We start from the raw sequence: 15,316 nt of genomic DNA on the forward strand, positions 1-15,316 counted from the left end.
CTGACGGGGGCCAGGCCCTGCTCTGGAGCACCCTCACTGAAGGTCGGCGCTCCATTGTGCTCCAGTTTCAGCGTGAGGTGGCCGGGCCAAGCTCCAGAAGCAGCGGGGCCCTTGGATGATCCCAGGCTAGAGAAAACAAACTTATCCTATTAGCAGGTGCTAATTAGATTATCAACTTTACTTTCCATTTAGGGTTTAAAATACACAAGACCTATGCTGGCTGACTCGTTCTTAGGTTTCAGGCCCAGTTAAAACTGTGGCTTTTGAGAAGCATGGAGAATGGGAACCTGTCAAGAGGTTCTGGATGCTGTAATAATGAACCTTCAGTTCTGCCCTTTCCAGACGTACGGAGCCGTGAATTTGCAAAAAAATTACCGAATTTATCGAATATACAAAAAAACCCCAAAACCCAAAAACAACAACAACAACAACAACAAAAACCACCCCAAATCACCAAAAAAACCAACACAACTCAAAACTAAACCCTCCAGCCAAAACCCAGTTTGAAAAGTCACCACTCAGACCAAGCTTTCCCAGAAGTGAACTGCCTAGACATGGCTCTGGCTGTTAATACTGAGGACCACACACTTTAAGATGTGAAGAGACACAGGGAGAGGCAAAGACTTACTATCTGCCAGTTTAGAAAGACTAGGTGGGAAGAAAGGTTCTGATCTACATCAAAGAAACTTGCACTATTGAAGGCTTTTCTCTGCTGAGCTTTCACATGAAAGGTTAAGAAACACTAAAGCAGGAGTTTTTTTTTCCTATTCCCAAGAGCTTTTGGCCTTCAGGGCTCTTACCTTGTGAACAGCTCTCTTTGCAATGCTAACAGAAGTTATTAATGTGACGGGCCAAAAAGAAAGATGCAGAAAAGAAACAGAAGAATTCACCATCTTTTTCTTCTTTTCTCCATCATATCTTTGAAGCCCTTCTAAGCACAGAAGAAAGGAGTAAAGCAGCAGCCCAAATCATGTATGAGGCATATGCAGCAGATGTAATGCCTATAAATAAAGTTCAAGTGCTTTCACTGCAGCCACCCATCTGCAAATAGCCCCCACACTCTTTTTCAAGCTGCTACTCCCAGCTTACCCCCCACTTAACATGAATCACTGCCAGGCCCACCTATGGTGCAAATCAATACATCATGTTCCTCCTTTATCCTTTCCAGCTTCTCCTTCTGTTTTACCCTCATTAGTGCTAGATGTTTCAGCAGTAGTATTTACTGTGCCTGATAAAGGAAATCCAACTTGAGAAACAAGAGACTGAAGCAGATGTCTCAGAATGAGGACTTCAGTGCAAGTGGTAGTTGATCTCAAAGAAGTCCTCTGAGCACATGCTTTAAATTCACAGTAGAACAGTCTTAAGAGTCTGAGATAAGTAGTCACTATCATAAAAACAGTGAATCTACTCAGAATTGCAGGCAGTCACTTGTACAATAAAATAAACATTTCAACCTCCTGCATTTATGCATTTGCTCTGCTTGTATGCATGCAGGAGAGCAAGCATCTATCACTGCATATCAAGTGTGATTAACGGCATCTGTTCCAGAAGGGAATCCAGAAAATACAGGAAGCAAAGTTAAACCAAATACATCTGACAGAGGGATTCCAGAGTAGCAACCTCCTGTATAGCTTACACTGTGTTATGGATGAGAAGGGAAAGCAGACAGCAAGCCTTTAGGCACAAAAGAGTCTTTGCATAAAGTATGTACCTAAGCTTGTTAGCCTAGAAGTAACCAAGTGTGCTCTGTACAGATGGACTTTGTGAAAACTGTTATTTGCAAAACTCTGGCAGCTCCATGCAGGTGAAAAAATCTCATTTAATGGCCTACAACTCAAACAGAAGAAGACACTGTAAGGTTTCTGTTGTCTTCATGGACCACTCTGTGCTCATTTGTAACACACTCTTCCTGGCAGAGAAGCATTAGCCATTGTTATTTTTATAGCCCACATTAGCTGCCTATATGAAATATCTCATTTGAGCTGGTGTGAAGTCCTGCTCTGAGATTTCCTGAATGCCTCATTCTGTAAGAGAAGCTGTAGCTGATACTGAACCCAGCCTCACCCTCCCATTAGCTCAGCAGGTGGCAGCTGACCCAGACAAGGCAGGGTAGTGGTTTTGGTTGCTTTCAAGTCATGATGCAGACGTTGTAAGCAAGAGGTAAAGAGGAAAGTAAGACATGCAGACAGATCAAATTTAACAGACTCCATTTTCTATTTATCAATTATTTTATCTATAGATATGTTTAATAAACTATACTTTATATAATAGATTACTTCATTGCAGGTATTGCACAGGCTGTATTCATCTCGGCACCATGGAAACATGATAGCAGGAGGTTACTGTATTTTTTAAAAAATATATAATTTAGCAGAATTAGACTAGCACAAGAGAACACTAACCATTTTAAATGGATAATCTTATTTAAATATCCATGTCCATCTCATTCCAGTTCTACTGAATTAGAGAACCCAGAGTATTAGTACTGGACAGGGCTAAGGAAGGCTGCTTCTCTGCAAACATGCCCTTGACTACTGGCCTCCAAAGGCATTCAGCGGGTCATCAAATGTGCTCAGGGTCTTGCTTTCAGATTTTTCAGATTTTGCTTCTGAGGCTGCTTGGGAAGATCTGGTTTTAGGAGTAGGTATCTTGACTTGGCTGCTAGAGAAGATGTCATCTAAAGAGAGGAACAAAAAGAAGATTTTAATGAGAAGTGACTATTAAACAGAAGCAACATTGTACACAAGAGACTCCATCACATAGCAGTGACTGCCAAGGACATTCTGTGATCAACAAATGCTTTCCTGATACTTGCAATTCTGCATGCATTTGTAAGGACATATGTGGGGGCTGTTAGCTGTAAGATTTTTTTTTTTCTTCTCAGTAGACAGCATAATACTTGGATTTTATAACATGTTGAGCCTCTTCTAAGCATTTGAAAAGTACTAGTAAATTAAAGCTCCACAATAAATTCTAAGTGCCAGATAACATTGCTCTTATCTAGAACATTAGTATCTGAGGAACCTGAGAGATCCAAGACCTGTGAGGTTGTTGCTAAAAAAAAAAAAATCAGAAGAGGAAAAGATGGTAGTTGCTAGCAACTCTTGTGGTGATATTCACTAACCACAGTAGTCTAATCTACAGCACAGTAAGAACATAACATAAATCCCCTGAGAACAGACCATTGCTAAGATGCAAGAAGGGACACAGCTATAACCACCATCCTGATGAATGTTCAAAAAGTCTGTCTCCAGTCTTGAATCAAGGTCTCCCAACACCTTCCTCAATACAAGCATATCTGTTGTGAATAACTAGGACCACAAAGTGGAAAAATATTGCACTGCCATTAAGGCTGAGGACAACACCATGTAGAAATTACATCATCCAACACAGATAGCCTGTGTCAGCAGCAGAGCTCACAGTCCTGCAATTCTTGCTGTGGCTAGAACTGCTTGTGTTTAGGACTGTGCTCATCAAAGAGATGAAACTGCCACCATACTCATGCTGAGGGGTTGCTGTGAGATTTCCTGAGTGCACACAACAATGCATCCCATACTCTAAACTAAGAAATTTAGGATACTCAGATTATGCAGTTGGAGTATAAAACCAAAAAATTACAAGACTTAGATATGAGGATCACTAGTGATTGCCAAGGCCAGTGTAAATAGCACATAAGTGGTCTTGAATCCCTGTGAAGAAAACATGGGTGTTATATAGAGGTTAATATAAGTCAGCCACCACTGAGTCTGGCTGGTCAGAGAGTGGTTCTAGTAACACCAAGGTTTTTAGAATATGGATTTGGTCCCCATATGGTCCATCCATGAAGAGTCAGACTTGATGATCCTTGTGGGTCCCTTCCAACTCAGAATATTCTGTGAATTACTAGGCCAGAGTATAAAAACTAGTATTTCAATCTTCAGCATGTAGCCTAACCTTGAGCAGAGGCCAGGCACAATGTGTTTCCCTGTCTCTTCTCACTACTTCCAATTCAGCATGTGTCTGCTACTGTGCTGATCATAGGGATTACACAGGAATAATCCAGGACCACATTTCAGCACAAGAGCAGTTTAGAAAGGTAGCAAAACAGAATAATGCCCTACTGGCATCACTCCAAAGCAAGAAGCTATCACATGGATTAGCTTTACAGCAGAAGGGAAGTACAGTGAGTGCCAGAAGCAGTAGAGATATCACTCCTTTTTAGAGGCTTAAAGAACAGAAAAAAATTGCCCAAAGAAAACAGTATTTGTCAGAGTGCGAGAAAGCTCAGTCACCATTTTGAAGTTAGGCAGAGGTGACATCAGCTATAAGGTAATTGAGGACACCAGTGACTGGAAGGTGTGGTAGGACAAAAGAAAAGCAGCCTGCAGCCTTCACACCCCTCAAACTGCAGCTGAAATTTACTGAGTCATTTGCAGCAGGAAGGTTCTCCTAAACAGCAATATACAGCTCTGTAAAAGTGCTATCACGATCACTTAAGGCAGCCCTTAATGTGAAATGTAGGCAAGTGCCAGTTCCACAACTCTGCTGCCAGCAGACCATCCTCATCTTCCCTGCACTCCTGTTGGTGTTGTGGAGCTCCATGGGCACTAAGGAGCTGCACACCTATGGCTGTACCACTGAACAGTCGCCACTCTACAGGAAGATGAAATCATCAAATGCAGGTGCTTTAGGTGCAGCAGGCATAAAGATCAGCTGTGACATCAAACACAAAGCTTTAGCACCAGAGTTGATGTCAAAAGTGGAAGTAAAAAAAACCGTTTCTGTTGTGGCACTCTACAATTGTTTTTTTCAACATTCAGTTCATATTTTTGTGCTGAATATTTGGAAGGGGTAACTGCTTGGCAGATTCTTTCATTTACTACAGACTACATGAAAAAATACAAATTATTAAATCAAGAATTTTTAAAATCATCCAATATGTATTTCAAATACTTTCCCAACAAACCTTTTAAGTCTTATTTTTTTCCATCGATCAAGAAGATTTTGAAATCTCAAAATGTTCATTCTCCAGCAAGTTTTCTAGCACATTTACAGACTTCAGCCATCAGGCTAGAGCGCTTAGCAGCAGTCCAAGTAAAACAGCAGTAAGTCAAGTTCAATTTGAGTAAGTTAGAGGGAATGAAGACTTGACAAGAACCAAAGCTAGAGAAGAAATTTTGGCTAAGAAAAGAAATACATGCAATCTTAAAGAAGAGCTGTGAGCATGAAGAGCTTGAGAACAGTCACAGATGAGAATCACATTACTTTCAGTAACTCTGCTGATGGAGAAGAAGGGAGCCTGCTTTGTGCATCATTTCACATTACTACTGGCTGTTTTTTCAACAAATTATACATAGTAAATCTTTGCTTTCAGGTGTGTAGTATCTGTAAATTGTCCAGGGTACATGAATGTAAACAAAAGCTCATGGGCTCCAGGGTAGTTAAGACAATAGAGAAGGTGGGATGGGCAGAGATGCTAATTTGTTCATATCAGTGACTCCTCTGAAAGTACAATAAAAAAGCTGTGCAAACTGAAATACAGAATCTGTCTCAGAACCACAACAATGTGAGATGAGTCTCTTAGAAACCTGTCTGGAGTAATTCCCTACGAGAATTAAACTTTTTCTCAGAACAATTTTATACTTTCTCCTAAACTACTTAAATGCCATGCTAGTTCTACAAATCTAGAAAGTTCTCATCCAAGGTTAAAGTCCAAAGATCACCAGAGATTTCAGAACAGTTGAAAAGTAAAAGAAAGCAAAGGGTTCTAAAACATCTTATGTGAATGCAACTCAGGACAAAATTACAAGACTAAAAGCAAGATTTTTACTTATACATACACTTACCCATATCATCATCAAATATGGATTTTTGTTCCACCTTCTTCTTGGTCTTCTTTTCTTTTGGTTTTGCACTTAGGTCCGCAAAAATATCAATGTTATCATCAAACAGGTTAGTCTCTGGCATTTTCTCTTTCGTTTTGGTCACTGGCTTAATTGCCTCAGTGGCAAATATATCGTCCTTGGAGAAAAACATAGAAAGATCTCATCAATCCACAACACACTTAAAGAGAATAGTCGAATTATCTGTACACAGCAGCTGAGATGTTTAGAAGACTTGGGTTTCCTGGGCTTATCAGACAAAGGCTGAACTCAATGATCTGAGAGGTCTTTGCCAACCTAACCAGCAAGAAGTTTGAGACCCTTTTCCTCATGGGGGATTGGGCAGAAGTGCCTTAGCACTGGACTGTACACGGGTCGAGTACAGCATATAGAGGCCTGTATAAAGTGCCGAGCCCACCAATTTTATTCCTTCTTTTTAAAGTGTTATTTAGCTGCTGGGAATTGAACAGACAGTTAACAAATAAGAATCAAATACCTTATTATTCTGAAAAAGGTATGTTGTCACAGCACATTCAGTACATGCCTGCTCTGTGTTGAGGCTCTACCTTTTAAAACACTTGCTGCTAGTTAGGGGCTGAACAACCCAAGAATTTCTATATCCCAGCAGTGGAGCAGGATTGAGAGTTTACTTCACTCCCTTATTCTACACACCCCATCCTATTCAGCAGCCTCCATTCAGCCTCAATTAGAGGGGTCTGTTTATGGCTCTGGGGAACAAAATAACAACGTGGCAGGTTCAGCCATTACCTCAAAGATATCTTGAGCAGTAGGGTCAACTGCTTGGCAGACAGCAGATTTTAATTCCTTTTTTCCAGTTTTCTGAGAGGTGAAGAGAGAATCTTCCTCTTCCTCCAAAAAAGGTATAGGGCTGCTTTTTATTGAAGATTTTTGTTGTACAGGCTGGAAGAGATCATTGCTGTCCTGATCACCCAGATCAGGCTTTTTCTCCTTGCCCTTGATGGGTTTGTTAGCCATACTGTCTGCCATTCCCTCCTTCAACTTTGATTGTGCAGCTGGTCTGGATATTGAGCTGCTTGCAAAAAGGTCTTCAGATTCAAACAGATCATCCCCATTTTCTGTGGATTCTGGAGGAAGGAGTTTGTTTGTCCCAGCAGACAAAACACTGCTGCGAGCTGGTAGTGATAAGCCGGAGATAAAGCCATTTTCCTTGGACTCTGCTTCAGCAGCAAGAGGCTCCTTTAAGTTCACTACTGCTGATGTCTGTTTTGGTAGAGGCAATTGTGACTCTTTAGCAGTGTCCACCTCGTCCCTCCCTTCAGCCTCCTGGGCAGCCAGACGCCGCGCCATCCTGCTGGGCGGTCTGCGCTTCCCTGGAACCCTGATCCTGGTCTGCAAGGAAGGAGGAAAAGCAAAGCAGGATCATACATAAGGAAAAAGCCCCACAGGACTTTCAAGCTTGGAGAAGAGTTTGGAGAAAGATTCAGAAATATAACCCAGGATTTCTCATTTGCTGCCCTTAGTAATTCCACGGGGGTGTAACTGGTGTACAAAAGCAACAGCACTTGCAAATAGAGTCACAACAGGTCAGCAAGGCACTCTGGCCCCTTGGCTTTAGGTAATACCTTAGTCAGCCTGTTACCTTGGTAATCTAGGGGCTTTTACAGTGCAGTTCAAGCCATGACTAATTATATTTTCCATGCAATTTCATTTTATGCAGTTAATTGCTGCTTTTAAGGACGCCCCCTACAAGTTTCCATTACAGCCTCTCCTCTATCCCACATGGACAGGAGTATTTACATGGGTAGGAAATGGATCACTACAACCTCTTCTTCTCTTTTGTTAATTGCTTCATGCACTGTTCTTTGAAAGGGCCAAGCAGAATGCTGGGCAGGTTGCTTTGTTCCAGCCATTGGAAAAAAGTGCATTTGACTGGATATATTTACACTCAAACTTGAAAGGTTGAAGAAGCAATGATATGCCAAAACTACAACATCTAACCTGAGCCACAAAAAGCATTTACTGCCTAGTTACCAAGACACTTCTTTTCAGATTACTTCTGTAAAAAAACATAATCACTACACTAAAATGGACATTCAAGGTTGATAATATGCAGCTACAGGCACTCTATTCTTTGCAAGCCTGTCTATTTAAAAGTATTACAATAGAGAGCTTTTTCTGTTGGAACACGCTGCTATTAGAAACAACTATGCCTACACAGTAATGCACCAGGCTGATGTACAAGCTTCAAATCCATTTGTCACTAAGGGGTCATGTCAGCCATGGTGACAGCTGCTGCATCTTGCCAAGTCATCTCTGCTGCTCATCAGCATTAAAGGAAGAAAGAATCAAAGTGAAGATTTTAAATATCTTAATCAAATTGCTGCTCTCAGGAAAACCCACAGACTTATAAAATCACAGGCACCTAGATGAAATCTTAACTACATGGCTGACACTTCCATTTTTTTTTAAGGAGCCACTAAGTCTTTAATTAGAATATGCCTTTTTCAATCCATAAAGTAGAAAGTATGAGTGAAAAACAAGTGAGTCAGGAGGCAAAGATTTACCAGGTCAAAAGCTGTAACACTTCGTTTTGTTTTCCTTTGTGTGAAAACAAATGTTTTCTTTGAAAAAGAATTGAGAGTTACAGTTAGAGGACAGCATGACATTTTTATTCACGGAATAGGTAAAGGTCAGCCTACAGCAGTGATGTGTTTTGGATAGCTTGTCAAAGCAGCTGCCTGTAACCTGTTTTACAGTTAGCCTAGCAAGAGGTCTAATATTTCCTTAGGTTGGTGTCTCCTGGCATAGGACAAGATGTTATGCTAACATACCTTCAACCAATAGAGGAAATCCACTATTTGGAAAAGGTACACATGTACTTTAAAAGGCACCAGGTATATGCATAAGCCCCTTACTGAGCTAAGTATAGGAGCTAAGCTAGACTTTCTCTTCAGTGATCCACGGAAGTGAGAGGGGATTAGATTTTCACTCTCTCATTTAGCTTCAGATAAACCACACTGTTAGCAGAACCTGCATACCAAAAGTCCTGCATGAGGACAGACTGTGTTTTTAATCCCCCTTCCTCTTATCCTAAATACCAAGGTTACCTTATTGGCGTTGTGCAAGGTGTCTGCTTGCATGGGCTGATCAAAGCTTACGCCGAGTTCTTCATTGCTTCCTGCAGCAGAGAAGGCTTCACTGTTCTGTACCTCCTTGGGCTCGTGTAATGGAGTGTCCAGCACTGGTAAGGGGGACTTGACATTGGAGATCTTAGGCATTGCACCAGGTAGTAAGGCTGAAGGGTTGATAGCTAAGTTAGCCTACAAAACAGACAACAAAAACATACACACACAAAGAGATCACATTACTATCGCTCCAGAGCAAGCGTGGCCCCAGAGAAGGAGCAGGAACTAATGTATTTGGGCATTCAAGTTCTACTTCTAAAGTGCCTGGCTTTTCTCAGACCTAAGAACTCACACAAGCTCTGTCTCACTAAACTGTGGAGTGGTCAACACTATTATTCTGTGTAAGAGCTTCAGGAACAGCAGGGTCAAGTTATGCCAGACCAAACACCTATGTAGCTCAATATTCTGTTTGAGGAGACAATGGTTTTGACTTTGAATGGTACTGTGATACAGACAGTTATTAGTTGTTTTGTGTGAGAAGAGGGACATAACCATAGTCCCCACCCCCTCAAGAGTCCCTGAATACTTAATAGTGCTAAGAACAATAGCAGTTCAAAGAGGAGCCCACCCTCTGCCCCCCAATATGAGTAAATAGTGCTGCTTAGAGTCAGGACTGAAATATAAGGAGGAAATAATATTAAACATGCAATACAGAAAAAGCAATCAAAAATATGCCATCTGAAACAAATAATAATGTTGCAAGAATAAGGTAAGGAAGCAATAAGATTTTGGTTCGGGAAAGCCATCAGTGAGGCAAGGAAGAATACTTTTTTTTTTTTTTTTGAGAGTTAAAGTGCCAGTAAAGTTAATTACTTGTAGCTTTCCAATCCGAGATGAAGGCTCTTTGGTTTTAATGGGAACAGGACCTGTAGGTTTCTGGACAAAATTACATTGAATTAAACAAGTTTACAAGCTGTTATCAATATGACCATAGTTTTCATTTTAATATATGTATAGAAAGCAGATAATTGCTTACCAATTTCTTCTGAAGATACCTTGTTATCATCACATTCTACCATTAGAGCTATAGTCACTAAGTTTTCAGTTTCCCAAATGTCATGGCCCCATATTTATTGTCATATTTCATTCATCTGTTGTTCTACCCAATATTATACTTTGCCAGAGTAACATCCATCTTCTCCAGGTCACTGCCACCATTAGTCAAATCAAACCAGGACAGCTATTTTCTCTCTCCTTGTTCATTCTGTCCCCTAAAAGCCTTTAAAGCCATATTGCCAGGCAATAATCTAATTTTTCTCTTTGTGACTGGCTGTAACTGGGCTACAGACCTCACTGAAGCCCACACAGAAGCCAAGAGGGCCTCAAAGTTGTTCCACTCAGACGTCAAGGAAAACAGCTTCACAGAAGTGAGTGTTCCTCTAAAAAGAACAGGCCAGTAGTCCTAGAAAGAAGACTAAGGTAAAAGAGCAAGAGCAGCTATTCGGTCTGAAGACTTGAGTCAATTCTAGGACTCAAGGAATGAATCAAATCAGCTAAGGTCACTTTCCAGGGCTTGCTCTCCAGAAGTTTCTAGTCTGCATGGATCCTTGAGCTAGGTGATAACTGCTGTTGGTATGACTGGACAGTCAGAGCTCCTTAGCTAGGTTGAAGTGACTGAGGTTTTGCAAGAGTTAGGACACTAGTCTGAAGGGCTTGACAGCATGACAGAGTATCCTGGTATCTGAGGAGATTGTTCTCTACTTAATTGCCTGTGGTGTTCAGTTTAATCTCAAATAGGCTGAAAACATTCCTATAGCAGGTTGTCAGTGGCTACAAAAACCAGGAAGATGATCCTGGTACTACACTCCGAGGAACACTTTACAAAAAGGAAGACGTGCTAATTACTAGCCCTACAGGCATGCTCTGTGTTCTTCAGCCCAAGGGAGACAAAACAACACCCACTCCCTACAATAAAAATATAATCTCCTACACATGAAAATCCATCAAGCAGCGCTGGTGAGGCACAGGCCAGAACTCTGGGCCAAATCACCTCTCCCAGAGAGTCTTGATTCTGCAAGATTAAGGACAGGAGTCTTGTTTACTCGCCATAAAGACTCCAAGATAAGAGTCTCAACTGACACAGATTTGTGCTGCATGCCCTGATCTCCTTTCTGAGAAAGGCTACCTTTAAAGATCACATTCACCCCAACAGACACTGGCTCTTCAGAGAAGAAACAACTCATTTTCAGTACAATTGGACCTAGGGTGTAGCTCTTCACTGCCATTTCACTTTTTAAACTGTGTATACAATGAATAAAACATCAACAACATTTAAACTTCTTGCTAGTAACAGTGCACCTGCTGATAAGCAGAGAAGTTTGGCCACACATTACTGCCTGCAGCCAGTGAATCCGGGCATTAGTTTTCATCTTTCCAAGACACTTACTTAAAACAGGATGATACATCTCCTTTTTCTTTGCATGCTGTTCAAGGCACAAGATTTAAGTACTTGCCTCTGTAGTTGCTGCCTTCAGAGTCTCATCTTGCTTGGCACTTAAAGCATTTTCTAGGTTACTGCTCACTGAGGAAGGGCCAACACTGGTCGGAGGAGTTTTCTTCTCGGCCATTTTCTGAAAGCATTATGGGCACAAGTTAACATGAATGGAGTAAAAAGAATGGTGTGCAGATTCAAAAAAACCCCACAAAAACAACAAACCCAAACTCCAAAAGAACACAAGCAAAATTTTAAAATTTTTGATTTTAATAACGGGGAATTTTTAAAATCTTGCTTTTAACTGAACAGAAAACTAGCCAAATTTGCATCTGTTTAGTCTCTGGTCTTCAGGGTCACAATGACCATTTCTGTTCTCTCAGAAATATATGAAAAGTCATTTAATTTCTTGTGGGTATACAAATGGAGAAAATCCTTTCCATACACTTCTTTCCAGTCTTTTTATGTAAGTAATTTACAATAGAGAAACAGGTACCGGAATGTTTGTTTTAGCAGTACTGAAGAGATCATCCTCGTCATCATCTCCAAAAAGCCCTCCTCCAGATGATGGCTTCAGGACACGGTTTGCAGACTAAAGAAATGAAAGATAAAGAAAAGATGTGTCACAGATCCAAAGCACATCTCTTTCAGTCCATGATGCCAGAATATAACTGACATTAGCATTTGGCCCTCTCTGGAAATCAGTGATTTCTAAGCTGTGTCCAAACAAGGAACACCAGTGCAGAGAACATTTCAAAGACTGTTTTTAAATAGGAGGCTCAGACAAGAGCTTTGAACTCACCATTGACTTCTTGGGGCTGGCAAAGAGGTCAACATCTGGGTCATTGTCCTTCTGAAGTTTGTGACTGAAGAGAAGTTCTTCATCTTGAAACACCCCAGTGCTTTTGGGCCGAGTACCTTTCTCAGAAGCCTGGAAGGAGAGGAGAAAGGTCCACACAGTGAGAAACTCCCTCTGTGAGGTTATTTGTCTCATGATAAGGCAGGTAGCCTTCCTTTCAGATTTGCCTATCAAAAATATTAAGTTCACAGATTACCATTCTGATTCATTCTGTCTTTCATTTTTCATTTCAGCACCTTAATCATTTTGTGACTACTATATGGTGACAGATGAGAGCTTTGAAGGAAATATTTGAATGGATTTCTATTGTTACAAATTCATAGGACAGATGTGGCTTCTTTCAATCATCTCCCAGTGTGCTCCCCACAAAAATCCAAACGCAGTATTCATTCACAAGTAGTAAACAAGGGCCTAAGCTAACAATCCATTTTAACTCAGAAGCTGCTCAAAACGGGCTTTAGGATTCGCTGCTTACTTTACACGGTCACACTATGATGACAAAACCTTGTGGTACACTGTAGTATACAGTATGTACCTTTTGATGCTATTTCAAACTTACAGAAAAAAAATTGGTACATTTGCATCAAGTAGAAACAAGAATATTGCCATAGATTCAAGGATATTGCAGCTGAAAATTCCAAGTCCATCTCTTGATGGTATACACTATATCAGAAAAGCCAGACTAATAATACGGTAGCTGGAACTTTTTTGAAAAACGAACACAAGATACTTGAAAAACAGAAGTAAACATAGGATTAAGATAATTATTGCTGAATCTAGGTCTGAAGGCATTTATCCAGCAAGCAAACTGTAACAATAATAAAAAAAAAAAAGGGATAAACCACAAGGCTTAAAACTCCACTTCCTTTTACTCCCTAGTATCTTTGACCTTGAGAAGTAACTGAAGAGTCAGTTCTGTAAAGCAAAAATCAAGTAGCTGCACCAAAACATGTATAGAATTTCTTTTTACATTAGCGTGAAATAAAATGCTTTCAAGTTAGTGAGAAAGGAAAATTTACAAAGGATTCAGGATCACAAGGAAGAGCAGTAATAATTTCTCACCTAAGAATCAGGAAGGTTAGAAATTGAGGACCATCAGCCCACATGACATGAAGAGAGGGAAAGGTAAAAACAAAACCTTGCCTAGAAAAGCAGAGATGGAAATACCATTTCCCAGTGTTCAAGAACTTCCTTACACTCACCACACCAATTCCTTTTTGTGCATTTTTTATGCCATCATCATCTTCCAGTCTCTCCTCCTCTTCCTCCTCAAATAAGCTTAACACTTTCTTAGCTTGGCTCTTCACATCTTTCTCTAGAGCTGGTGGTGATGTTGCAAACAGATCTGAACTGCCAGCTGGCTCTGAAGATATTACTGCAAAAGGCTCCATCAAAGAAGAAAAAAAAAAGGTAATACATCAGCCTGTTATTTATTTCAGGTTTGCCCAAAACCCCTGCTAATTTCTTGGTTAAATACCAGCAGTGGTCAGAGTTCTGCAATCATTGCCAAGCAGGCAACTGTATTCAAATAATTTTTCCCAAGCAGACAGAATATCAATATGCAGGTTAACAAGAGGCAGTTGACAAAGAAAAGAACACACATTTAAGCTCTGAAAGGATGACAAATTTCCTCCTGTACCCTACCCTGTGCCACTACTGATAAGCAGCTTCCTGCATAAGGTTTTCTCCTCATCTCTATGCCAGGTTGCACAAGGTTGCCACTATCTCTGAGTTACCTGGCTCATACCACTTGGGATACTTTAGAGTGAACCTTAAACGTGCTCAGGAAAAGTGTGAAGAGTAAGAACTACACTGGAAATTCATCAACTGGTAATTCCTCAACAATTACTCAATAAGCCTGTGCCCAAGATCAGTTCTGCTGAAGCTTCTACAGTAATACACTTAATATTCATCAATACTGTTCTGTAACAGTATTGTCCAGTAGAAATTCACAATCCTGAAGGCCATAACAACATTTTTATTACTTTAAAAATCATCACACATTATGGTGAAACAAAGTTACTGTGCTTGAAGAAAAATCTATAAATTAAACTAAATTTCCTTTAAAACATAGAGGCTATGTTTTAAAGGAAAGCTCTGTTCATGTAAATGAAGATTACCCAACTCACTCTGGAGAGAAAATCAAAACAGATTCTTGCCTACCTCCTTCCCCCCAAAAAACCCCAATCCCTCTCAAGGACATCAGTTAGGAAAGAACTTTTAAATGTCATTTAATCAATTTGCTGTTTGACTAACAAGTGATTTTGCTAAATGGAGACAGAGTTACTCTTTCCTCCAATCCAGAAAAAACTTTCTGTGCCAGAGCAGCACTGTTTGATTGTGGGCTTTTTAAACTGAATCTTTACCAAACTTCAGATTGATGTAAGAAAATCCCTCACTTTTTCCTTTGTTTGCTGCCCTGCAACATCTGTTCCTCGAGGCACAGGAGCTGCTCCAGGCTCTTCTGAACACCACAGTGTATTTTCTGCCTGGTTAGACTTCACTGTTTTATCTGGCAGATCTTCCTTTTCTTCCTTTTCTTCTTTATTAAAGGTAGGTGGTGCTTGTGCTGGTTTTACTTTCTCCTGCAAAATTAGGAGAATGTTGGCAACACAGAATAGGTGGCTATATGTAAAAGGGTATGCTGCATGGGATAGCAGAGTCTCAGTTTGCCTAGTGCAGAGGTCTGGGACACTGGCAACACATGTGACTTCTCCTATTTTCCTCCCTTGGGACATTCCAGTTTGTGACTTTTAATTTCCTGTATTATGAGATTTTGAATCTGGCTGAAGAGTGCCAGGAAGCACTCATACAGGAATTCCCATGATAAATACAGCTCTAGTAAATCCTTGCATCTCCTACTGTCAATTTCAAAGGACAACAGACAGGCAGTACATCATGGGCTGAGCTTGTCAGACAGGATGGTATGAGTACATCAAGGGGGGGGGGGGGGGGTAGTAAGAAGCCTGTTTACACATCTGAATCACCTTAGGTACGG

At 40.6% G+C, this 15,316-nt stretch overlaps 1 protein-coding gene across 3 annotated transcripts in view; it reads right to left on the minus strand.

The window, feature by feature from the left end:
* Window positions 1-2,190: 2,190 nt before the first annotated feature.
* WASHC2C (WASH complex subunit 2C) overlaps window positions 2,191-15,316 on the minus strand; it is a gene marked incomplete at its 5' end in the record, with an annotated part of 31,747 nt that continues 18,621 nt past the window's right edge. For 2 of the 3 annotated variants that reach the window (XM_083866112.1, XM_083866114.1), the window contains 10 exons: window positions 2,191-2,677; window positions 5,826-6,000; window positions 6,630-7,232; window positions 8,951-9,163; window positions 9,842-9,904; window positions 11,482-11,598; window positions 11,956-12,051; window positions 12,262-12,390; window positions 13,521-13,703; window positions 14,718-14,903. In XM_083866112.1, coding sequence (XP_083722238.1) covers window positions 2,532-2,677; window positions 5,826-6,000; window positions 6,630-7,232; window positions 8,951-9,163; window positions 9,842-9,904; window positions 11,482-11,598; window positions 11,956-12,051; window positions 12,262-12,390; window positions 13,521-13,703; window positions 14,718-14,903 — 1,911 coding nt within the window. In that variant the 3' untranslated portion in view covers window positions 2,191-2,531. The remainder of the gene's footprint in view (window positions 2,678-5,825; window positions 6,001-6,629; window positions 7,233-8,950; window positions 9,164-9,841; window positions 9,905-11,481; window positions 11,599-11,955; window positions 12,052-12,261; window positions 12,391-13,520; window positions 13,704-14,717; window positions 14,904-15,316) is intronic. The other variant, XM_083866113.1, reaches the window with a different exon arrangement.

The sequence above is a fragment of the Zosterops lateralis genome (genome assembly GCF_965231275.1).
Source record: "Zosterops lateralis genome assembly, chromosome: 8".
Lineage (NCBI taxonomy): Eukaryota > Metazoa > Chordata > Aves > Passeriformes > Zosteropidae > Zosterops > Zosterops lateralis.